Source organism: Sceloporus undulatus, chromosome 6 (genome assembly GCF_019175285.1).
Source record: "Sceloporus undulatus isolate JIND9_A2432 ecotype Alabama chromosome 6, SceUnd_v1.1, whole genome shotgun sequence".
Taxonomy (NCBI): domain Eukaryota; kingdom Metazoa; phylum Chordata; class Lepidosauria; order Squamata; family Phrynosomatidae; genus Sceloporus; species Sceloporus undulatus.
The window spans coordinates 78,789,357-78,816,410 of record NC_056527.1 but is presented as its reverse complement, the minus strand read 5'-3'; the positions used below and the strand labels follow the sequence as shown (position 1 = coordinate 78,816,410).

At 39.8% G+C, this 27,054-nt stretch overlaps 1 protein-coding gene across 3 annotated transcripts in view; it reads right to left on the bottom strand.

The window, feature by feature from the left end:
- G3BP2 (G3BP stress granule assembly factor 2) overlaps positions 1 to 22,709 on the bottom strand; it is a 34,312-nt gene extending 11,603 nt beyond the window's left edge. The window contains exons 1-8 of one of the 3 annotated variants that reach the window (XM_042474177.1): positions 22,565 to 22,709; positions 19,927 to 19,971; positions 17,042 to 17,159; positions 9,185 to 9,266; positions 6,737 to 6,910; positions 3,968 to 4,058; positions 3,060 to 3,162; positions 1,649 to 1,829 (exon numbers count right to left, since the gene is read on the bottom strand). In XM_042474177.1, the coding sequence (XP_042330111.1) occupies positions 1,649 to 1,829; positions 3,060 to 3,162; positions 3,968 to 4,058; positions 6,737 to 6,910; positions 9,185 to 9,266; positions 17,042 to 17,136 (726 nt within the window). In that variant the 5' untranslated portion in view covers positions 17,137 to 17,159; positions 19,927 to 19,971; positions 22,565 to 22,709. The remainder of the gene's footprint in view (positions 1 to 1,648; positions 1,830 to 3,059; positions 3,163 to 3,967; positions 4,059 to 6,736; positions 6,911 to 9,184; positions 9,267 to 17,041; positions 17,160 to 19,926; positions 19,972 to 22,564) is intronic. The other 2 variants (XM_042474175.1, XM_042474176.1) reach the window with 2 other exon arrangements.
- Positions 22,710 to 27,054: the final 4,345 nt, after the last annotated feature.

The window sequence follows — 27,054 nt, the reverse complement described above, 5'->3', positions numbered from 1 at the left end:
TGTGCCATCAATAATGGAATTAAGTGATAGGAGTCAACCCAAATCTCTTCCCCCCCTAAAGAGCAAAGCTTACATTTGAAGTTACTGCTAGGCTCAGTCTTTGCTCTTGACATCCAAATGTAATCTGTGGTACGCATCTTTTACCAGCTGAGGCAGACGGGACCAATCCAGGACAAGGATAGCCTGTGAACCTACTCAAACTACTGTAATATGTTATATATGGGGTTGCCTTTGAAGACTACACAGAAAATCCAGTTGGTTCAAATGCAGTGGCTGGGGCTAGTTAATTAATCTATCTTGCCAGTTTTGGAACAGCCACATGACTCGTTATGTAACCAAACACTGTTCGAAATCCTTCACAACCTGAGACAGGGTCTCCAGTTGAAGCAGTCCAATGGTTAGCATCATCATCTGAGGCCATTTCCTAACTCAGGTCTTCCCATCAGATTTTAGATCGGTGAAAATAAAAAAATGGGCCTTTTGATTGTGGTCCTTCTTTACAGTTATCACAAGGGGAGGCTTGCTTGGGAGCAGGAAGCTAGCTAACATTGACGCATGGAACAAAGACGTTCCTTTTTCTTAATTATAAACATACTCAGCTGAGGTGTTTTTACTTCGTTTTACTTTTGCCTTCTTGTAAAGATAATATCCAAAAGTTATTTTTCACTGCTGAATTATTTGAAATTGATTAAAAATAGAAAGTCATCTATTTATAAGCTGATTTGGCTTTTTTTATATATATCTGAGAAGTTTTAAAAGATCAAATAAAATCAGGCTCTTAATTAAATTCAAAACTCCATTCAAAACACAATTTAAGAAGTAACCTGGTTAAGACAAACGGCTATTAACATTAGCTCGCATTAACATGAATACCAGTTCAATTCCTAACCAATTTCATCTAGCAAGAGAGTGGCATAGAGGAGTACACAAACCATTCTTGATCTTTCAACACTTTTTAAGAAAATCAAGAATATTTTATTGGTAGCACATCCTTTAAAAGGAAAAAAAAATCGCAAAAGATATATATATATATATATATATTATATTAAAAAGCTTAAGAATAAAACAAAAAAATGTTATTAAAGATATTGGAAGCTTTCCAGTGTTCTTTCCACAATCACCAAATTATTAAGCAAACTCAAGTTTATAGCACACAAAGTTTGCAATACTGTTTCTCACAAACAAGTCAAGACTTAGAACTGGATATAGTTCAAGGTCTTTAAACAGGCTGGATGACCATCTGTCGGGTATGCTTTGATTGAGAGTTCCTGCATGGCAGGAGGTTGGACTAGATGGCCCTTGTGGTCTCTTCCAACTCTACAATTCTATGTTTCTAAGTTAAATTGTGAGAAGAATAAAGATCCAATTATGTTAAAGATAACCATGCCATAGTAATGAGATCTAGGAAAATGCCATTCCATGCTTTTAGTAGCCCCAAGACCAATTTGGGACATATTACTTTGGATATAGATTACAGGTTACTTGGATGACCATTTGTACATCTTGGATAAAATAAACATAGTTCATGAAAATTAACCACAAGATAAAAACTGTATTATCATTATATATTTGTATTATGGCTAGCCAGGCTTCCCCACAGTCATGGGGACTTCAATCTACTCAGACAACGCATCCTGATTTTACCAACCTTTGGTGGTTCCTGTGGTAGAGAAACTGTTTCTACAGGAGGTGGGGATGAAGACTTTTCTTCTAGCTCTTCAATAGTTTTTTCTTCAACTTCAGGTTTCAGTTCTTCAGTTTTTGTCTCAGATTCCAGCTCTGGTTCAGGTTCATGAGAAGATTCTTCCAAGGTTTCTTCTATTCCATTACTAAAAGAATTGGGCACATCAGAACAGACAAGTTTTTATTAACCTAAAAGTCCTAAATGTAGTTGAACCAAATATACTAATATAGACATATATCCAATTGTTAGTTAGTATCAGTTACAGAAGACTCAATGAATCACATAAACATTCATTTACCATTCAGTAGAAAGGCTACTTCAATAAAGACAAACAATTAGATTTAGGCCATGGATAGTGACTCTTAGGGGGAGAAATTTGACTCCGTATACCACCTTTCTTAATTTGTTAAACTCCAAGCAGCCTTGACCAGCATAGCCAATGGTGATGAATGCTAGCAACTGCAGTCCAGTAACATTTGCGTAGGCCTTATAATTCTAACTCCTGAAACAGTTGGTCTTAAAAACCACATTTATGTTGCTCTCCTTTTGCTGATTCACAATTTCAACTGCCTCTTATTATTGGCTGCCAGCAGCCAGACAAATCCATTACTTCTGCACTACAATAAAAAGTAACAACAGTATCCATTATACAATTATTATATTTGCCAATGAATGCATCTGAAGAATTAATCTTCTTCCAGTTGGCTACCTAATAAATGTGGCTACGGTTTGCCTTCTCAATGACATCATCCACTTACAGTTCTAGCACTTATTGGCTTTATGCAAAAATCAGTAATACTGCCTGATTACACAGAAATGAACCAAACAACAAATACATGGCATAAAATGTCTGATATTTGAATTGCCAAAGATGAAAAAGGCCATAAGCCTCATTTAAGACTTCGAGACAATCCATTGCCATTTCACAGTACAACTTTGAAATTCCCAACATTCTGAATAAACATCCATTCACCTTTGATTGGATGTTCCCAATACTGTATTTTATTGCAAATTGGGAATAAACACTTTAATAAATGGTTTCTCAAAACTGTCTAAGTGATTTCTATCACTTAAATATGATTAAATAAAATGGATTCAGCATATATTATGGCTTTTGGTGGGTTTTTCGGGCTGTGTGGCCATGTTCTAGAAGGATTTATTCCTAATGTTTGGCCTGCATCTGTGGCTTCCATCTGAAGATGCCAACCATAGATGCAGACAAAACATCAGGAATAAATTCTTCCAGAACATAGCCACATAGCCCAACCCCCCCCCCCCCCCCCCACACAAAAAAACTTTGGATGCCGGCTGTGAAAGCTTTCGACTTCACATTAGCATATATTGATTGCAATATAAGCATGTAAACTCATCTTACGTTACAGGGTGATTATCATAGTAAGTACTGCTTGCATTTTCTTGAGTAGGCTCAGGGGATGGCTGCCTTTCTTCATGCTCTTCCTCTACTTCATCTTCTGACTCTAAGACATTGTGGAAAAGATAGTTTTAAATGCTATAAATTAAAAACCATGTTAAAAGAAACATGTATTTTGGCCAAGTACAATATTGTATAAATTGTGCCCATGTTATACGTTATAAGATTTCATGGTGATTAAACCCCATTCAGCAAAAGGATGAACCCCTATTCCCTGATCTGCCTTTCAAGTGACCAGGAGTATCTCCATATCATCTGGATTTTCACTTTCTGTGCCTTCGTCCTGTTCACCCACAGTAGATACTGTTTAACACTAAAATAGCTTCCTCAGAGTTAGATGGAAAAGAGATAGAATCAGCTGCCATCAGCATATTGGTAACACCAAACCCCAAAACTCTGGATAATCTTTCCCAGTGGCTTCATGTGTATGTTGAACAACACAGGAGCAAAGCCAAGCCCTGAGGGACATCACCTCAGCATGACCTTCTAGGTTCACCCTTACAAAAAGGACTGGAACCACTGTAAAACAGTGCCCCAAGTCCTAGTACAGAGACGTGGTCCAGAATGATACAATGGTCATTTATATAATAAAATGAATGTGGCAGGACCTATCACAGCAAAACTATTATTCTTCCATGCCTCTTCTGGGATGTTTCCTGCTGAGGAGGAGGGCAGAACGTTGTCCTTACAGTCAGGCGTTTCATCAAAGGAATCAATGCAAGTGTAACATATATGATCCCTTCCAATGGGTCATCAGTGTTTGTCAATCTCAGTATTTATGTCTTGAAAGTCATTTCATGACTTTCTGCAATGAAGCCCTGTGTGCTTTCAGCTGTGATAAAGTGTCTTACCTTCATCTAGTTCAGCTTCAGAGTCACCAAATACTTCATCTTCATAACGGAATATGTCGTTATGGACATAAAACTTATTTGGAACAGATCCCTGTAGAAACAACCACAGAAGCAGAAGTAAGGTCAGAAGATAACCACTTAGGACTCTATTAACACTGCACATCATTTCCGTATTCAATTATCCTTTTTCTACTGCACTCAAAAGACCACCAATATAATTAAGATATTTAATCTCTATCTCTTTGAAAGTATTTTTCTTTGGTATGTATGAATGGTCTTCACTCTCAAAGCTTCAATTACAGCAATGAATATCCGGGGGGGGGGGGGGTATCTGTCAAAAGTAAACATGTATAATATTGCCTGTCTAAAATAAGGTGGAGAAAACAGTGTGCTAACTTCCACAGAGCAAAGGAATAATCCCTGGAGAGACTTCAAAATATCTAGAAGAACCTCATTTCAAGGGACCCCTAAAAACATTTGTTTTCGTTAGATCAATGATGATCCTCTGTCTTCTTTAATGTTAGGAAAAAGGAATAGGGTATCTGATCCGAAATGGGAACTCAATGCAACACAGTCTATAACACAAACTAATCTGAACTTCCTTTTCTTTTTGGGTCAAAAAAAAAGGATGACCATTTAACAGACAATATTATTTCCTGAATTGGAGAGGAGATTTCCAAATCTGAGTTATCCCTTCCTGCTCAATTACACTCCCCCCTCTGCACAGGAAAGCCTTTGAAGGTATACACAGAGACCAAGACTCTGCTGGGATGATGAAATGAACTAGAAGAAAACACCTGCCATTTGAAAAATTAGTATAAAACTGCAATATTTGTGTGTAGCTACATTTGTCTTTAGTAATTTTTCTCTGAAGTCTTAAAGGCTATATCCACACTGCAGAAATAATCCAGTTTGACACCACCTTAACTGCCTTGGCTCAATGCTATGGAATTCTGGGAATTGTAGTTTGTTGTAGCACCAGAGCTTTTTGACACAGAAAGCTAAACATCTCACAAAACTACAATTCCTAGAATTCCATACCATTGAGCCACTGCAATTAAAATGGTGTCAAATTAGATTATTCTGCAGTGTGGATGCAGCCAAAGAGAGACTAAAAGGATCTGTTACGAAGGGGAATTCAGAATATTCCTTCAATTTCCTGCCTGAATTAGGGATATAAATCTTAACTTGTCTTGTTCTTATACACAAACATACAAAGTGTTTTTTAAAAAAATCCTTCTCAGTGAAAGTTTTTACATCTGAGCACAATTTTTTTGCACAAGCTGCACAAGTTATTTAACTAAACTATGATAGCTATTGTGTGGATTTTTAAAAATTACAAGTGTCGTGGCAGTTATCCGCATCTGTTTGTTGAATGAGTCCTGTGCATGCTATGTGTGTCTGCTTGGTTTCACAAAGGGAAAAGATAGGCAACAAATCTTCTGTGGGACAACAAACTCTTGCCAGGTTGTCTAAGCATGTTGAGACAGCCTGTATTATCAAGAACATGCAATTTAGTAAGGTTTCTTCACATTCCTTAACATAAAAGACCTTCAGAGGCGTTAACTTAGATGTGAAGGAGAAGACACTATTTCGCACAAGTTCCAGCTGAAACAACCCTGATAATCACAACCAGATGTCACAACCAGATCCCACACACATCTCATTCGCACTACAGAATTATAATGCAATAGTAATGCAAACCACAACTGCACCCTGAGCAGCATGGGACCAGGATGATCAGACACTGCAGTCCTGATGCCAGCTACTGCGATGGTCCACAATGGACCACTGGCAAGGAGTGCTTCTTTCTGTACTCCTTTGGTGGCCTTTTTTTGCGCTTTAGGCCCATCTGTTTTGGACCTAAGTCTATGAAAACTTAGGCCTGTTACAGACTGCCAAAATAAAGCTGCTTCGGGTCTCTTTGGAGGATGCTATTTAAATGATGCATGCATCCTAAGAATCCGGAAGCTGCACCAAAGCTGACTTCAGTGCTTAGGAATGGAGTATGGCTTTGGCGTGACCTCCGGACTCTTAGGACCCATGCATCATTTAAATAGCATACCTCCAAAGAGACCTGAAGCAGCTTTATTTTGGCAGTCTGTAACAGGCCTTAGTTTGCTCAGTTAGTGCTACAAGATCTTTTTACCACTTTATATGAGGGGCACTAGTTTACTGTGCTGCTATATAAAATGAGACCTGACCATGTATGGACTCTGGTATCCACAGGGGTTCCTGGAACCAAACCACAGCAGATACCAAATGGTACATATGAAACTGAAAAAACATATGCAGGAATAGCTATGTTGGTCATACAGCAAAATAAAATACAAAAGCCACAAAAGAGCAATACCTGTATTGCCCAACCAAAATGCACAAAACACATCATGCAAGCTTTCAAAGCTTTACTAGCTTCTTCATCAGGCAAAATATGTGAAATTTATACAGGAGAAAAAAGTGATGGTATTAGAGTCACAGGCCTACATTTTATATCAGATGTTGTTTCTGTTGTAGCTCAGTTGGTTTGGAAAGCACTCAATGCAGGCAGAGGCCACTCCTCTCTTGGCCATGTGAGGACTGAGACAAAGGACAGTAAAATTTAAAGTCCATTAGCGCAGTAAAGTAACTCCTCTTGGGAGATCTCCTCTTTCAGGTTTCTACCACCAACAAAGATAAAACATTTTCTTTTGGATTATAATTGGCTGATTTTTATCTATAGAGCACTTAAAAGTTTTTCCAGATGTAGCAATTAATCAAGTGATTACTTACTTCTGGAGCCAGGACAAAGGTTTGCATGAATTTTCTCATTGGCTGGCCATTGTTTGTCAGCTCCCCCATGACTTGCACAACGACTCCATCATTCAGGGTTGCATGGGCATCCACATGGCGAATCTTAGTGCGGCATTCACTAAACTGCAAGGACATTACCTTCTTGTGTATATCCTAAAAACAAACAAACAAAAATAATAAATTGACATAATGTAAATCTTACAGAGATGTGGGGTTTTCTTGTAACATGCACATATATGTAGTAAAAATATTGAAGACTGTATTTTCAATATATAAATTCAATGGCTGTGAGCTCTATTCTTTGCTACTGTCTTTTGTCATCCTAATAGGAACAGATTACCCAGTTTGAAAGATCTGTTCTTTGCGGCCGTTGGCTATGAGCCATAGGCCAACCATGCTGTCACTTTCCTTCAGTGTGAGAGGCATGGGACACATATTCTTCCTTTTCTATCAATACAAGCCAACTGGCCAAAATCTGAGATTGGTCTGAACAGCTAGAGCTTGAGTTAGTTTGCTCAAAGGTGGCACCATCTTGATAAGCAAACAAAGCAGCCACTATCATCATTCGCCGTGCCTTCCTCTCCACAAGCAAGGAAAGAGGACACTCTTACAGTGGCAGTAGATTGAAAGATGCAGGCTGACAAGACACTGGAGAAGAAAGCAAGCAGAAAAAGAATTTAAAAAAGAAGCCTGAGGCTGGGGGATCTTGGAGGGGAAGAAGAAGCACACACTTAAGTAAGGAAAGTTAAAGCAAGGACCTGTAACTTCCTTTTACTTCAACTGTTACAAAAGCTAACATACCTCAATCAGCATCTGTACCACACTGAGAATGTGAAATGTAGGATGTCAAAGTGTAGTAACAGTATAATCTATTCAGGAGAACCTCTTATTCAGAAGAAGCATCTTATTTTATTTTCTAAGCCTTCTTCACAGATATTGCCTCAGTATAATTTCTATACTTGCCTTGTCTGCCGTTTCTCAATTCCACTAAATCTTACAATCTCAGATACAAATATAATTGCTTCCATCCAGCACAACAACCTCTAGACCCATTAAGAAAGCAAGGATCTTCACAGAACAGGTATGGGAAATATGTTCCTTCCAGGTTATATTAGACTGGAATTCCTACCAGCTATAACAAGAATAGCCAACTGTGAAGAATGCTGGGCGATGTACTCCACAACCATTTGGAGGGCACCATGATGCCCATCCCTATCCTCGAGTCACTTTGATAACTCTGCTCTTGAAACAACAACACACCACTATCTAAATATCATTTTAATGAAACCTCTGCCTGGGTCAGACACCAGCTGCACATTGCTGTATGCCAACATCCACAGGGCCATGCTTTTAGTAGAGAAAAATAGGATTGAAAGGTTTTTCACTATAAAAGCCCAAGACAAAGCAGCTTGAAAAGGGAAGCTACTAGGGCTTCCTACTTCAGACATCCAACTGAATATGTCTTCTAAAAAATAATAATAATCTGCTGTCTTCTGAATAGAGGAAATCATCCATTATCTGGCCCACTGGAGATTGACAATTAGGGAGAAAGGAGAGCTTATAATGTGCAAGTACAAAAAATAGAAAAAACAAAATGAACATCAGAAACAGCTTAGCCCAATTACAACACACTGTACTTGAATTAAATCACTTTGATTTTAAAACATTATTTAAATAAAAATCAAGAATGTTAGTATTTATTTTCTTACGTTTTCATAATAACATCATTACCTATTTTAAAATGTGTAACAACTTGAACAAGCAATAAAATTAATGAGTATTTAATGGTGCAGCAAAACCATAAATTCTTTTTGAATGTCTGCATATTATTCAAGAAAAATTAAAAGTTGGTCTTTTATGGCATATTAACATTGCCCAATACTTTATAACTCACAAAGATATAGGGGGTGATTTGACTTCTCTTAGGTATTCAGCAAATATTAAAATTACTGCTGCAAATATACCAAAGACTTTAACACACGTAGAAGAATTACTTCTAAAACTAGCAGAAGCCTAATATTTAAGCCCTTTTTAACCACAGAATCATGCTCGAAAAGGAAAGAAAAGAAAAGAAACCAACTTATGAACAGAACAATATAGGGCTGGCTTAGAGCCGTCTCTTTTAGGCTGGATCAGGACCAGGGCAAACAAATGCCTGACCCCAATCCAGCCAGATTCCAGCCCAAAAAGGAGCAGTTAAAACATGCTACTTTTTAGGGAAGAAAGAAGATGGCTGGCGGGAAAATCCAGCTTTGGCAAAAGTGCCATGCCTCCAATCGGGAAAGAAGCTGGCTGGCATGTAATTGCCAGTCTGGCATCTATCCTAATTGGGGGCATTGCGCAGCTAAATGTCACACTTCAAGCCAGCCCCATGTGGGCTCAAATGGGGCTATCTGTTCAGCCCCATACCTGATATGCAGTACTTACAGCCTGGCCATACACAGCCTCTTGGGGTTTGCCATTGGCATCCAGCCCACCATGGACATAAGAAGAATTCCTGCCATAAAACCTGCAAAGGCAATAAAACACAGGAATTAGGACAGTCATATAGTAGCATAAACTAGATACCATCACTTTAAAAAACTGGTTCAAAGTATACTGCCAAGATTTAAAAGAGCTACTCCAAAAATAATCTTACACTAGTCAGCCATGTAGGAAATCCCTTGGAGCTGGACTGGAATCCATCACTCAGTATTAACTATCATGTTCCTAAATTTCACAGAAGAACTTTCCAATTCTTCTAGCTGAACAGATTTGCTCACATAATCTTCCATCTCAATTCACTTGTAAGCATACAGCTACATACTACCTTTAAAAAAATGATCCTTAACAGTTTCTATACATTCTGGCCTCATCTGCATTAGCAGTTTTCTGCATACAACACAGTGGGTCTTTGTTATCCACTGGACTTTGATTCCAGGATCCCCCATAGATAACAAAATTTGTGGATGCTCAAGTCCCATATACAATGGTGTAGTAAAATGGTGTCCCATATATAAATTGGCAAATTCAATTTTGCTTTTTTGATTTTTAAAAATGATAATTTAGTTTCTGGCAATGGTTTAATCACCTTCAACTCTTCCTTTGTGTTTCCATCTTTCTAACCCTTTGACAGCTGCATGAATAAACGTGTATAGTGTCTAGATCAAGCAAAGTAATAGTGCCACTGTATTCTGCTTTGGTCAGACCCCAGCTGGAATATTGTGCCCAACTCTCTCTAGAACAGAAAAACAACCCAGTTCTAGAATTAGGAACCACCCATCCGTAGGATGTGTGTTCTGCTTATAACAGCATATAGGCACCGCTTCAGAGCATGCAAAGCTTCTCCTGAACCTCTTCTCCATAACTAGATGTTTCAGAGAAACAGAGCAAAACATATTCTATTCTACACGATGACACTCTCTTAGATTTCCTAATAAATGCTTCCAATAGCAACATGTAGATGGGTTCCAGCTTTGATAAAAAAAAAAGGTAGGGTAAAAATAAATCAATATAATAAAATGTGGGAAGATAATACAATAGTTTTTAAGGAGAAATACTTAGACTACTGGCACTTCAGTCCAAAATCACTTAGATAAGGACATAAAATATTCCATCAGTTTCAGACCAAGACTGTCAAGAAACTCAAATAGATAAGAATACTGAATAATTTCAAAATTATTACTATCTTGGAAAAGACCTTCAGTCTATTACTGGTAAGTTTGTTCTCTTTTTAAAATAATAAAGAGATTCAATATTTTCGGTAAAGAGTTGTACTTATTTGATAAGGATTTAATGCATCGGTGGACCATGATATTAATAGATGCTCCAATATCTGGACTGGTATCTAATTTGGCTCTTCCTGAAGATGATACTGCTTTAAAAGATATGGATGAGAAGAGAGCAGATGCAGCATTAAAAAGGGACATAAAGCTGCAGCTCTATCATTAAGAGCTTCCATGGAGGTTTCAATGTTTGCCAGAGCAGATTTGGATGATATATCTGCCTGAACTTTACAGAAAGTTTTAGTAAGGTTAGATAGGCTTCAGCGGTATGTAGCAAATGCAAAATATGATGCCACAGCCTTTTCAAATAGAACAATTTTTCTCCAATATGGTAGGCAAAAGATCTATTTGGTTGTAGCATTGGCTCAATTGAAAAATGGGCTTAATTATGGAATGTCCTCCCCTTGGTGGCCTAAATAGTTACCAGTACTGGCTTCATTTAGGCTGCAAGTAAAAACATAGCTATTTATTAAAGGCTTTGGGCCTCACTGATTTATTTCAAATGCCACTCACAGGTTTTTTAAACTGTTTTAACTTGTTAATATGCTCAACATACTTGTAGTCTATTTATATTACATTTAATGTTTTAAATGTAATATAAATTTACAGCTCTTTATAAATAAAGGTTAATAATAATAATAATAACCTTTTGGTTTTAATTTTTACATATGTGCTCCCCTGAGCTCTTTTGATAAAGGATGGGATAGAATATTTTAATACGTAAATAAATACGTTAATGAGTCCAACCATCAGAATTACAGAAACTAAACATCAACACTTTAAACTGGCTTCCAGTCTGAATTTAAGGTTCTGATAACATTCAAAACCTGAAATGTCCTGAAATTTCGATCCTTAATACTTTCCCTATATATTAAAGATCATGAATATCCACTTGTGTCTACCCAATGGGAATAATATATTACCTAGGCCCAATCCAGATGGGCCAAAAAGGACACCGTCATCACATGCAAGGGGCAGCGCTTCTAGACGCCCCTCGCACGTGACGAGGGCGTCAAAATGGCAGTGCCCTGTACAGACGGGTGCCGCCATTGTTACGCAAATGCCATCCACACGGTGCCGTGTTACGTAAGTACAGCATACACATGGCGCCGTGAAGCACTTGAGTAACAAGTGCGCCAATGGCACACTCCTTACACTGACACCGTGGCATAGAAAGAACCCACTTTTTGTGGGTTCTTTTTCTGTCAGCAGGAAGCCTCACCATTTGGCGGCTGAGGCTTCCCTCTGGCGGAAATGCAGGCACCGGCAGGCCGCCCTTTTTGGGCGGTCTGTACCTCGCCATAGAGACACAGAAGCAGGCCTTCTCTGCTGTGGTCCCACAGCTGTGGAACACTCCCCCGTCAAAGGCCCATTTGGCTCCAATATTAACTAGATTTTAGTGTGAAGCTGAAGACTAGGCACGTGCAAAGAATGCTTAGGATCTAGGAATCTATATAAAGCAATGTTTTTGAACTGTTTTAAATGGCTTAAATTGTTTAACTTGTTTTATGTATTTTAGACTGCATTAAATTGATCTTCTTTGTTGTTTTGTTCTGAAACTGGGTGTAGCTCCAAGCCTCTCCCAGGGTTCTTTTTGTACCAGACACTGACAAACACTCCTAATTTAGAATAAGCCTTATTGGTGGTAAATGATGCAGCAGATGTTACATAGGGGAGAAACACTCCAGCCCTTTTGCTGATAAGATTCAGCATTCTCTCATGGCAAATGTTAGAACTGAGACCCCAAACCAATTCTACCCAGTTATCCCTTGGCCAGCAAACAAATAAAATCCCCATTGCTGGATATATGAGCTAAGCTGCACCTCAACCAAGCTGCAGCCTATGGAAAATGGATTCCCAAAGGTTATACAGAAGCAAACAAAGAAAAATGTGCAAGCACGATCCATCTTTCCCCAATAGCAAGGAGACCTATAGAAACAGGCTAGCAACAAAGGAAAACTCACTCTAGTCTGTTCAGCCTTCCTGTTTTTTTCCTGAGTCAGACTCCAAAGTGAATTAAATGTCACTATTACAAACTAACTCTCTCATGTACCCAGACAACTGTTAAGGTTGGCCATGATCCTAACCAGGATTGCCTGTTGGTTGCAGCCCAGTTCACTTCATTGCTGTGTGCCTTCAAGTCATTTCTGATTTATGGTGACCCTGAAGCAAACCTATCACAGGTTTTATGAGAGAGGGGGCAAAATTTGTTTGGTTTAGCCTCTGAGGCGAAGGAAGTGTGACTTGCCCAACAGTACCCTACACTTCTTTTAGATTAGTTTTTGTCTGTATATTGCCCTATGTTCTTATCATAACAAGGGCAGGTCATAAATATTTTAATAAACAAAATATATAAATAAAACAGCTTTCTTTCTTTTCTTTTGTTTACAAAGGTCTGCATACAATGTCAGATTTTTAGCCAACCACATTTTTTATTGTTGACAATACGTGTTTTGTGGCAGGAGTGGAACGGACAGCTGGCTAGAGGAAAAAATGGCTAGCTACTAAGCTCAGCCAACCACAGTTTGCTAACTGCTTTTAAAATATTCATGTTTTCATATGAACTGAAACTGACTGCAGTTTATATGACTGCACAAATTATTCCTCCATAATAAAATACTATCATATATAGGTTTGTTTTATACTGTTTCTTGGTAATCACCAGCCAATAAACATTTCCAAAATCATATAATCATATCAAGGAATACACACATCTTGTTACAAGACCCATTACTCCAACTCTACAAGTGCCAACTCTACTCCTGCAGTGGCGTCTCAAAAATAATTACATGAGCAAACCTTAATCACTAGTTCCTTGACATTCTCTGACCAATATCCATTTCCCTGACTTTCCAGAAAGAGGCAACTATGCCATACCAAGACAGAGGGGTTTCCTGATGAGGAACTCTTCTCTCCATATCAATCTGGCTTCTTGCTATAAAGTTTGCCTAAGCACATATGGGTGGGTCTATCTCACGCAGCTCCTCGGCCTAGGTCTCATTTGTGTTTTATTTCCTGCTTTTTTCCCAGGGTTGGGGAAGCAAGGTGGCTTACAACGGAATTCTAAAGGCTGCAATAAAACAAAACTAATAACACATATTAAAATATTAAATTATATTTATATAATTATAAACCAAATTAAACATTTTAAAAACTCCTGACTAATAAGTAGTAATATTACAAAGAGCCAGCATGGTGTTGTGGTTTGAGTGTTGGATTATGACTCTGAAGACAAGGTTTCAAATCCCTGCTTGGGCATGTAAATCCACTGGGTGGCCTTGGGCAAGTCACACTCTCTCAGCCTTAGAGGATGGCAATGGCAGTTCCCCTCTGAAGAAACTTGCCAAGAAAGCCCCATGGACATTTTGCTTTAGGGTCACCATAAGACAGAAATGACTTGAAGGGACACAACCACAACAACAAATTAGGAAGTCCAGCACTTTTATTTTAAATTTACCAGCAGGTCAACCAGGCCATTTCTGTCAGAAAGTGAGTTGCTGAAAGCCTGCTAGAACAGAAAACCCTTTATCTGTCAGTGGAAGGAGAACAGGGAGAGAGTTAGCCTAACAACCTTCAGAAAGGAGTTCTGCAATCTAGGAGTGAGCACTGAGAGCTCTTCTTTCGTGTCTTACCAGACATATCTCTGAAGGTGGTGAGACTGAGAGCCTTTCCTACAGATCTTAATAGCCAAACAGGCTTATACAGCAGAATATAGCCTTTCAGATAAGTTGGATCCAATATAGGATCATAATAATCAAATCCCTTTTTTATTCTGACAGGATTTTAATATATTGTATATACTCATCTATAAATCTAAAAATGTATGCTCAAACATTGACCCCAAAATCCCAGACCAACTTATTTATGGGCCACTATGGTAATGTGATAGCAGCTCTTTCAGATTTCCCCATGCAGTTTCTTTCTCTCTTGAGCAACACAGAAAGAGTCACAGGTGATTTACTGATATTGCTGTTTGTTTAAGAGTCCCTCTCCCGCCTCTGCACCTGGCTGAAACAAAAGCTGAACATTGAAGAAAAGTCTCAATGAGAGTCTCTCTTGTCACACACATATACACACACTGAAGAAGTTTCCAAGTTTACCCTTGACCTATACACAGGTCATGGCAAAACCCATAATTTTGGCCCTAAAACCTGCCCTCGGCTTATATGTGAGGTAGACTTATACAGTTTACATATTGTGGATAGTTTAGTTGCATTTTAATGTTCACTTTTGGTATGTTTTTAACTGTATTGTTCTTTTTAAAATGGTAAGCTGCCTTGAATTGCAATTTTGGGTAAGGACAGGTTACAAATAAATATAACAACAACAAGAAAAGAGTTTCCACCTCAACATTAGGAGGAACTTCTTGAAAGTAAGAGCTGTTTGACAGTGGAACACACTCCCTTGGAGAGTGGTGAAGTCTGCTTCTTTGGAGGTCTTTAAACAGAGGCTGGATGGCCATCTGTATGGGGTGCTCTGATTGTGAGTTCCTGCATGGCAGGGGGTTGGACTGGATGGCCCTTGTGGTTTCTTCCAACTTTATGATTCTATTATTCTAACAACAACAACAAGTGCTTTTAATTATGCCAGAAAGTGGGCCGGTAGCCAACGCAGCTATTGTAACAGGTAGGTTACATGTCTCTATAACCAGCTCTGATTCAAGTGTGGCTGTAGCATTTTGGACCAGTTAAATTTCTGAAAAGTCTTCAAAGGAAGTCACAGGTACAACACAATATAATCATACAAACAGGATATACAAAGGCAAGTGTCATTGTGGCTACTTTGGCTCTGTCACCACAGTCATCTCATGGGTAAAAACATGGTCTTATTACAGACTAATGTGGCATTTACCTGCAGGGCACCCAGGCCAAAAGGTACTACTGCCAGGCCAGAAAGAGCTTGTTGGATGCCAGAGGGATCTTAGAAAGGGATGGCTCATATCCATTTATGTTCTTTAATCCTATGTTAACAATCACTCTATTATAATAATTCCCCAACCAAAGCCACCTTTACAAAGGTACCTTTTTCCTGTTCCACCCTCTTTTCCTACCTCACCACAAACTTGAATCAACATTCTTTGAAACTTTGGTTTGTTTCATCATCGCAGTTCTCATAAAGGTGATCAGAACATTCATTTACAGAAACAATATTTCAGATTTTCAAAACATAAAAACAAATGCATTTAATAAAAAACATTTCCCATCAGATATCCTGGGTTTATGCATACGTAAATATGTATAATGCAAATATATGCATAAATAGACAAGCATTTTTAGATTTTAATCCTGTTAATAGTTTTATGCTGCTTTCATAATTTTGTGGCTTTGGCTCATTATTTCCTTTGTAATTATTGTACTGTCTGTAAACTATCCAGGGAATATGACCAAAGGGCAGTATCATACTAATATAGAACAGTACATTGAGATCCAGCATAGTATAATGGTTTGAGCACTGAACTAGCACACAAGAGTTTGAATCTCCACTCGGCTATGGAAACCCACTGGGTGACCTTGGGCAAGTCACACTCTCTCAGACTCGGAGGCAAAGGCAATCCCTCTCTTAACAAATCATGCCTATAGAACTTCATGATAGGATTGCCCTAGGGTTACCTTAAGTTGGAAATGACAGAACATGATACTAAATTATTAAAAATATACGAATAATAAATAATTAAATATAGGAACAGCAGACAAGGCATCTATACTCTTTCCTCCCCCAGAGCCCCTACATCTCATTTTTCAGTGACACCTCCACCTTCACTTGTTTCCTCTTCAATCAACTCTTTTAAAAAAGCAAAAAGTCTCAATGGAAGCTTTGTACAATTGTTACCAGAATGTACCGTATATACTTGTCCATAAATATAAAAATTTATGCCCAAAAATTGACCCCAAAATCCTAGGTTGACTTATTTACAGGTCAGGATGGTAATATAATAGCAGCTCTTTCAAATTTCCCCATGCAGTTTCTTAGTGTCCTGAGCCAAGCAGATAAAGTCCTTAGTGATTGATTGATTGATTGCTGTTTCCCTTTGCCCCTTGCATATACACACTGAAGGAGCCTCCAAGTTTTACACTTGATCTATCCACGGGTCATGTCAAAATCCATAATTTTGGCCCCAAAACATGCCCTCGACTTATACATGGGGTCAACTGATAGTTGAGTATATATGGATAAATTGTTTCAGAATTATGAAATATTTTAATATGTTGCAAAGATGATATTTCCTTGGTACTAGAAAGAAATGTTATGGCACTGAATACCTTCAGTAATGTTATTATCTTTCTTTATATCCCACCTCTTCCCAAAAGTGGGACTCAAGGCATTATTGAGTAACCATTTATTCATTTTGTTCAGTATACTCTTAAGGCAGCATACAGAAAACTAATGCTGTTGAGGATGTATTAATCAATAGTCAGGTTTGATTGGTTATAAGGAAATAACAGATCACATTATATGGAGAAATCAATACACCTCTACTTTGGTCAAAACCACACAAGTTATGTATATCCTCAAAAATTACCTGTGTAAGAAATCTGGTGCTTTGTTTAGCAGGGTATAGTACTGCCTCACGAACTCCCGCCCCACAAGCAGCGGACTTGGCTTCTCCATCACCATTTCTTTGGTACACAATGTCAAGGCTATAATACAGGAGAGCAAATGAAGAATAGCACATTTCAGAATCACCAGCTTACATATGATCAGAAAAAAACAGCCTCTTAAAAAAATTTACTAGGTCATCCCCTAGTTAAGAAGGCAAGTGAGCTATCATCACTCAGGGGTGAAGCAGACCACCCCTTTGGGCTGGCTTCTGGGGTGAAACAGCCCACCCCTTTGAGTTGGCTTCTGGGTGGCTTCAGAGCGTGGTGTTTTGTTGCTGCATGCTCTGAAGCCGACCAGAAGCCGGCATCACACCACCCGCCCACTGGCTTCATGGCGCTCCGGTTGCATGGAGTTTACACACTGCAGGAGCGCCATAAAGCCACAATGGGGAGGGAAAAGCTGGCTTTTTGCTTGCTCAAAAAGGAGTGGCGATTTGCAAACATTTATTTCTACCTCATTTCCAAAAGGTACCACAGAACTGGAAAAGATTTTAAAACAAAAAACAAAAACAGAGCAATCATAGGACTGAATGACCCTACTAAGTGCCAAAGCATGTGGGATATTTTAGATTTTGAAAAGCATTGCTTCTATGTTCTGTTTCACAGTCATTGCAGAGATTTAAGATTTGGAATATATCTCCAAAACACTGCAGTGTATTTTAACCAGCGATGGGCAATGCCAAGGAGAAATATAACATAAGAGAAGACAAAATCAGTAAAGTGAATAAATGCAATACAAGTCAAATTTAAAATCAAAGATCCAACTAGAAGCCTTGCAGAACTTACACACAAAAGTAAAGATTTTTTTTTTACTTACTAAGAGCCCGTTCATTCAGGCCAAAATAAAGCTGCTTCGGGTCACTTTGGAAGTACGCTGTTTAAATAATACATGCGTCCTAAGAGGCCACACTCCAATCCTAAGGACTGGAGCGCAGGTTTGGCGCAGCTTCTGGCCTCTTAAGATGTGTGTGTCATTTAAATAGCATACCTCCAAAGTGACCCGAAGCAGCTTTATTTTGGCCTGTCTGTACCGGCCCTAAGTTATCAGTGATTAATAGGTCTACACTTCTTGGAACTAATAATATAATTTAGGCCACAGTTATAAATAATTTTTTCCAGATCATTCTTCCTAGGAAGTATGTCTGTACATAGTTCTTCAGGTTCAATCAAATGAGTTTAACACTTTCTAGTGTTTTCATTTCCCTCATTAAAAGGTTAAATAATGTATGGGTATATGGTATTTATTGCTTCTGTGACACTGAAAAGTATTCCAATTTTAAGTTGGTTTTTTTAATGAAACATCATGCCACACTAACTCTAAATAGATTATTTAACCTGTTCAGCAATGCAAGCATATGGATGCCTACCTGGAGGTCTCACTGATTTGAATGGTATTGTGGTTTGAGTGTTGCATTAAGACTCTGGAGACCAGGGTTTGATTTCCCACTTGGCCATGTAACCTATTGTATGACTTTGGGCAAGTCGCATGCTCTCAGCCTTAGAGGAAGGCAATAGCAAACCTCCTTTGAATGAATCTCACCAAGAAAACCCCATGATAGGTTTGCCTTATTTGTTGTTCTGTGCCTTCAAGTTGTTTCCAACTTATAAGGCAAACCTTTCTGGGCAAATTTCTTCAGCCTTCTTTGAGGCTGACAGAGTATGACTTACCTAAAGTCACCCAGTTAGGGTGCTACAGGTCAGAAACAACTTGAAGGTACACAACAACAACATTCCCAAGGAATGCAGCTTCAATGCAATTTCAAGGGAAAATCAATCATATATTGCAATTTGGAGATATCTGTACATTGTGTAAAATTTGTATTTAACATGCTATTTACATAGTTTTGTTTAAACATTTAAACAAACAGACAAAAATACATCTCAATTGACTCTTGAGCAGGAGAAATTTTCCCACGTAAAATCTGATGAAAAATGTTTATGGCTAAGCCTCATATCATGCGCAAAAAGGGATGTTTGGAAAGGTGCAGCGCACCAAAAAATATAAACAAATATAGCAGAGCACCTTCATGGCACTTGCCTACTCAGGACCATTGCAGGTAACCCCCCCCCCAAAAAAAACAACTCCAATTGTAACACTCAACAATAATGGTTACTTCACTATCCTAACTGAAGGCTCAAAGCAATATAAATTGATGACACAACTTTTACATGCTGGTAAGCCCAGACATGGTAGGGCAGGCCAGAGATTGCAAGGCTAGGTCAGAAACTGTAATCCCTTTTGCTTTATAGGATCTCAACCTGAAAAAAGATGATGCAGTGAGTTCCAATGGAACTCTACCAGGGAGAGTATATGTTGTCTCTGTGGTTATTCTTACAAACAAGGGAGGGGAGGCTGACCAAGAACACTGGTAGAGAATCAAAGGGGACATTTGAGCAGGAGTAAGATTAGGAGAATGCAGGTCTCCTGGTTACTGATGTGATAAATCATGACAAGTGCATATGGAGGAAAGAATAATAAGGTCTGCACTGGGTCAAGAGATATGATTATTGGGGCAATAATTAACAAAAGCAGGAAGCTCTAGGGTTGAAGAACTCTCTGCCAAGGGAGGTTAGGCTGGTGTCATATTTGCTGTCCCTCCATTGGCAGCCTAAGCCCTATTTATTCAGGCAGAGTTTCAGCAACTGTTTCTCTCTTAAGCAATAGGATTTTAACAGATTGCTGCTATATTTTTTAAAAATGCATTTAAAGTGGGGGTTTTTAAACATCTTCATGTTTTACTTTCTTAATCATATTTATCATTTTGTTTTTATCAGTACTCCCCCCCCCCTTTTTTTTTTTTTTTACCTTTACTTGTTTTATTCTTGTTGTGAGTTGCCTTGAGTCCCAATCCTGGGGAAAAGGTGAGAATAGAAAACAAATAAATAAAGCAAGCAAATTAGTATGGGCAATATTTTGGCTGGATTATGTAGCAGGCACTAAATGATAACTTGGGTCATGTGGAAGCCAAACAACCAGTCCATGCAGTTACTCCTCCGATAGGCTCAAACGCTATCCTTAAACAGGAGTCCTGTGGATAAACTGTGGAAGATGCCCAGAGTTCAAAATGGCATTGTGGCACAAAGTTTGCGCTCCTCATGTAACCCTCTTAATGTCAGCACATGTAGCTAGGTCTGTAAGATGATACAGTCTCTCACCTGCAGCTTAATGGCCAGAAATATTCTGTGAAGAACAGGCTCTACCTACCTTCTGACCTGGCAATTGGTGATGCAAAAGGTGAACTAGTCCTAATCCCACCACTGGTCTAGAGATATTTTCACCTCTTGCACTTGTTTCCCATGCTAGTTCCCCATGCAAAGAGCAAACTATTTGTAGTAATAGTACTGTTGTGGCTTCCTTTGGATGTCTTCTATCCCATACTGACAGAAAGGCAGAACATGAGACCCCAAAAATTCCTTTGGTAACACATTCCTATTAATGTGTTTGCTACCCACCCAGGTCTGCCTGGTGGTTCAACTCATCATGGTGGAAAATAACTCAAGGCTTTCTATTTGGTTGGCCCAAACAGGCTGGTGAACTAGATGGACTTTAACTTCATTATCAGAGGGATATTCATGTCCTCTTACATTAAAAGCAGCTTTATTTTGGCTGTCTGTAACCGGGGGATGTTTTCAGGCAGCAAACACCGGTGTAGCATTTGGGACATGATATGCATATAGGGATGCTTTTCATTAGAGAAATGAGCGCAAGCACAGAAGAGCGGCTAAAGCAAAAGGCTCTTCTTTTGCAAACTACTCAATATTGGCCGGCTTTACATGGTAGTTATAAGGCTGAAGTACACAAAATGCTTTGAGGGCAGCATTAACTACACCTTGAGTCTGGGGTCCAAAACACACTGCAGAAATAACCCAGTTTGAGACAACTTTAACTGCCCTGGCTCAGTGCTAGGAAATCTTGGGAAGCGTAGTTTATTGTGGCACCAGAGCTCTCTCTGACAGAGAAGGCTCAATAGCTCACAAAACTAGTTCCCAGAATTCCCTAGCATCGAGTTAAAGCGGTCTCAAACTGGATTATTTCTGCAGTGTGTGTGTGCTTTTTGGACCTGGAATTGTGAATGGCGAAATCCTTCAAAATCCACAGGTGACTGAGATAGTGACACCTTTGCTTTCTGGCGGTTGAATGGACACACAAACTTTGGTCTCCTGCAGAAAATAATTAAATATAGAGGGCACAAAATTATCTTCAGGTTATGTGTTTAAGGTGTGTAAGAAACATAGATTAATTTCAGGTTTAGCCCCATCTCTAAGGTCACTCATTATGCATATGCAAATATTCCTATACCCAGGGGCAGGGGGTTAATCCCAAACACTTGTGGTGCCAAGCATTCAAGGTGTTGCTTATTACCTAGAAAGCCCTACATGGCTCAGATCCACACTATCTGGGAGGCCATATCTCCTGATATAGACCGGCCCAGACCCTGAGATCCTCTGGAGAAGCCCTTCTCTCCATCCCAACACCTTCACAAACACGGCTGATGGGGATGCGAGGGAGGACCTTCTCGGTGGCTGCCCCTAAACCCTTGAACTGCCTGCCCATGGAGATCAGAGCGGTTCCCTCCTTGACGGCAAAGACCTACCTATCCACCAGGAATAAGATTTGGATATGCTAATTAAGAATTGATAATTAACGTGATCCGTTACATATTTATGACATGATCCGCCCAGATTCCTTGTGATTGGGCACGCTATAAATAATTTATTATTATTATTATTATTATTATTATTATTATATTGTCTGTGGAACACTATGCAAAAGGTATTTTAAATACTATATTATGTGGGTTATACTATTATTAATAAAAGACCTATCTGTTCACACAAGCTTTTAAGGAGTTATTATAAGGAGAGGAAGGGATCATAGAGTTGGAAGAGACCCCAAAAAGGGCCCTGATCCAGTCCAACCCCATTCTGCCATGCAGGAACTGCCAATCAAAGCATCCCCATTGACAGATGGCCATCCAGCCTCTGTTTAAAGGCCTCCAAGGAGGAAGACGTTGTGTATTTTACACACATTGTATTTTACTGCTTCTTCTTCTTATTATTATTGTAACCCGCCTTGATTCCTTCGGGGAAAGGCGGAGTATATTATTATTATTATTATTATTATTATTACTATTGCTGTTATTACTACATTTGGACAAAGGGTGGCTATCCTACTGTGTGTGTGTTGTGTATCCAGAGACAGGTGACCGTTCCCTGCTCCCTTCCTCCCTCTCTGAACCTGGAAGGGTCCTCCTTTTAAAGAGGCGCCGCTAGTGAAGGCGGCCTGCAGCGCTGTTGACAGCAACCGCCGCCACGTCCTTTGCTCTGAGTGAGGAGGGGGAAAAGAGCCCCGGAAGGAAGCCCCTGAGGCACCCGCCGAACAGGAAGAACCTTTCCCGGGCCTCTCCCTCCGTCCCAGCCTCGCTCCGTGCCCCGTTACCCACCTCCGGATCCGGTTCGCTCCCGGCCGACGGCGCGGGGGAGGAGGAGGAGGAGCGACTGGCGCTGCGCCTCCCTCCTTCTTCCCTCAGGCGGATTCGGGGCGGAACCGGAAGTGGACGCCGACGACGTCAGTGACGTCGCCACCGCGCGCCACCGCCCCTCTTCTTTCTTTTTTCCCCCAGGAAGTGAGGAAAACGCGCATGCGCGAAGCTCGAGACTCCTCCCACAGTGGGCGGGGCCAAGCTCGCGGAAGATAGAAGCCGTTGGAGGGAGGGGCTTAGAGGAGTGAAGGGATATTTTTATGGACTTCAGTTCCCAGACTCCCAAACTATTGGCCGACGTGGCTGAGGCTTCTGGGAGATGAAGTCCCAAAGGCTCTTAAAGGGCATAGATAAAGAGATGCTCTTTTTTAAAGCCTTGGTTCCCCAAACTCTGCTCTTGAAGGGATTTTTAAGGACTTCAGCTCCCAGAATCCTAAACTATTGGCCGACGTGGCTGAGGCTTCTGGGAGATGAAGTCCCAAATGCTCCTAAAGGGCATAGAGAAAGATGTTCTTTTTTAAAGCCTTGGTTTCCCCAAGCTCTTTTCCTGAAGGGATTTTTATGGACTTCAGCTCCCAGAATCCTAAACTATTGGCCAACGTGGCTGAGGCTTCTGGGAGATGAAGTCCAAAATGCTCTTAAAGGGCATAAAGAGAGGCTCTTTTTTAAAGCCATGGTTCCCCAAACTCTGCTCTTTTTATGGACTTCAGCTCCCAGAATCCCAGACTATTGGTCAACATGGCTAAGGCTTCTGGGAACTGTAGTCCAAAATCTCTTAAAGGGCACAGTTTGGGGACCACAATGATTTAAAGTTTTGTGGTTAGCAGGAAATAGATTATATGGCGCTTTCTCTGTCAGGATATGGTCATTCCAAGCTATTTATTCCTGATACATTAATTAGACTGGGCCTGATACCTTAGAATGGGAAACTGTGGCCTTACTGAAAGCTGCTGAATTGCAGGTCCCATCGTCCACACAATAGCCAGTATAGCCAGTGGTGTGATATTAGGGGAGTTGTGGTCAAATAACACTGGGAAAGTACATTTGCTCAGGCAGCCATTAAATGAGTACGAATGTTGTAGATTTCTTTTCCTTAGAGAGACCCAGGAGTCATGATTGAAAAGGAAACATAGTTTATTTAGCTGCAGCGTCCCCAGAAGGAAATACATTCAAATTTCTGGAGCCCAGATTTCAAAGTGAACCAAGCTTTTTATAATACTTTGAACAATTAAAACCACAAATTGCATTTCATTGGTTACATTTGAATTAAACATTTACACCTCAGTATATTCATTGGTTGTCCTAACATACGCCTCTATCCCTCGTGGGGTCACCCATCAATCAATCTATTATCTATATGCTTTGTTTCACTGTCCCCAAACTCTCCACTGTGTCCCTCCTTTTGTTTGGGTTTGAATCTTAAGTTGGGAGCCGTTTCTGAATTGCTCACGTTGCAAAACAGAGAATTTGACCTAAATTCCATCATCCTGGCAACCTTTGCTCTTCAGTACCGTAATTTTTCAACAACGGAACAAGTGACATTCCAATTCAAATCTACTCACCACACTAAAACCCAATATTTTTGCTGTGACTGGGAATGGGCAAATCAAATTATAATGAATGGAATGAAAGTCTAAAACATTACTCTTATGTGGGTTTCATACAGTCCAGGATGTACTCTTAAATATATACTACAGGTTTGGTCCATAGTTTTCAGTGGGGCAGGGAAATCTCACCCTGAACTGATGCGCTGAAGAGGCCAAGCCACTCAAACCATAGAGTTTATCACATGGGAGGATGAAAAGAGAGTGGGGCCAGAACGCATTCAGGTGAATTGGCTAGTTCAGTGAATTTACGTGAATCCGAATTGCATTCAAACTGACTTCCCATTGCCTGAAAATAGCTTGCCATTGCCCGAAATTGTGTGTGATCACCTCTCACGCAATAACATGAAACCCCATGATTGCATTCGGACTGACTTCCCATTGCCCAAAATTGCATGTGGTAGTCCATCACGCAATAACGTTAAACCCATGATTGCGTTCAGATTGCCATTGGATTATACTTCCAATTTCCCTTGTCTGATAACGTCCCATGATTAATACGAAGAAGTTTCTAAAAGTGTATAGTTTCAGGGACTCGAGCTCCAAATTGTAGCGCTACTGGTTTTTCAAACATATGCCTTTGGAAAGGGGGGCACAGCTGTATTCCTTGTTGTGTGCCGTCAAGTTATTTTTGACTTATGGTGACTCTAAGGCGACAGTAGCACCGAGTTTTTTGGAGGGGACATTTGTTCAGAGGGGTTTTGCCATTGCTTTCTTCTAAGGCTGAGAGAGTATGACTTGCCCAAGGTGACTTGCCCAGTGAGTTTCTATGGTCAAGCAGGTTCTTGAACCCTAGTCTTCAGAATCCTTGTCCAACACCCAGATCACTACACTGGGTAGTATACAAGTTACAACTGGATCTTGTGATGAGAATAGAAATCCTGAAGCTCACTATGGGACAACCTGTGTTTCTCCACTTCAACATACAACTAACTTGCAATAAGGAGAGCAGTAACTCTGAAGCTATACAGGGGTACCCCGGGTTACGAAATTAATTCGTTCCGCCACCGCTTTCGTAACCCGGAATACTTCGTAAGCCGAAAAAGCCATAGGCGCTAATGGGGAAAAGCCGCGATTTCGTGCGAAATAGCGCCGAAAAGCACCAAAAAATTTTTCGTAACCTGAAATAACCTTCGTAACCCGGAACAGTTTTTTTGAATGGATTTTTTTCGTAACCCGGAAATTTCGTAAGGCGGCGCATTCGTATCCCGGGGTACCAGTGTATTTGCATTTTTATGTTGTTGCTGTGCACCTTCAAGTCATTTTCGACTTATGGTGACCCTGTCATGGGGTTTTCCTCACAAGGTTCATCCAGGGGAGGTTTGCCATTGCCTTCCCTTGAGGCTGAGAGCATGTGACTTGCCCAACGTTATCCAGTGGGTTTCATGGCTGAGCTGGCAAACTGAATTCTGGACACCAGAGATGTAGTCCAACATCAAAATCATTATGACACACTGGCTCTCTAAATGTGGTTAGCCAGTTACATATCATGGGGCTTTCTTAGCAAGATTTGTTCGGGGGGGTGGTTGCCTTTGCTTTCCCCTGGGTCTGAGAAAGTGTGACTTGCCCAAGGCCACCCAGTGGGTCTCTATGGCTGAGCAGGGATTTGAACCCTGCTCTCCAGAGTCATAGTCCATCACCCAAACCACTGCACAACGCTGGCTCTCTGAATTTTCATTGGCAATTTTAAAAACAGGAAGCATTAAATTCAAAACAGAAGTCGGATCACCACAAAAGTCTGACTTTTAACACTCATCCCTCCATATTTGCAGCTTTGTGGATTTGATTATTCACGGATTTGATTAATATCTTCTCTCTAGGAATATCTAGCTCCTCCTCCAGTACAGCTCTATGGTCAACTTTAACTAAACGTTGTGCCGGAAGACCTAGAAATTCCTAGAGAGGACACTCCACTAGGCATTTGTAGCTTCTCCAGTGCAGTTCTATGGTCATTGATGTTTATCACACTATGCTCTTAAAGAGGTACTATTCCAGTGTGACTCCTCTAGCAGCCTCCTGTTGCATGCTGGGATGGGCAGTTTTAAGGAGCTGAACTTCTCTGCCTGAGAATTCTAAATACCCCTCCTTAAAACTGCCAATCCCAGCATGCAACAGGAGGCAGCTAGAGGAGTCATACTGGAATAGTACCTCTTTAAGAGCTCGTCTGATAAACACCATAGTCTGTCGGATGTTGACCACAGAGTAGCCCTGGAGGACCTAGAGATTCCTAGAGAGGTGTCCTTTCAAGTAAAAACACATGGTGATTTTGTCTTGTACCCCTAACCCTACTGAATATAGAAGGACAAGTGTGTGTGTGTATACATATAATATTTTATATATAATATATATATATATATATATATACACACACACACACACACACATATATATAATTACATGTATATTTATATATTTATACTACACATATAATTATATCATTTCACATATATTATAATAAATTACTATTATTATTATTAAGTATATATAATTATATATATAATCACAGAATCATACTTTATGTTTTATTCATGTCAACATTAGGAGGACTTCCTGACAGTATGGGCTTTTTGACAGTGGAACAAACTCCCTCGGAGTGTAGTGGGGTCTCCCTCCTTGGAGGTCTTTAAGCAGAGGCTGGATGGACATCTGTCGGGGATGCTTTGATTGAGAGTTCCTGCATGGCAGAATGGGGTTGGACTGGACGGCCCTTGTGGTCTCTTCCAACTCTACGATTCTATATATAATTATATAATTATACATAAGTAATATTAATAATAATAATTTGTTGCAATTATATAATTACGTATAACATACTACGTGTATATATATATATGCATGTGTATAGTG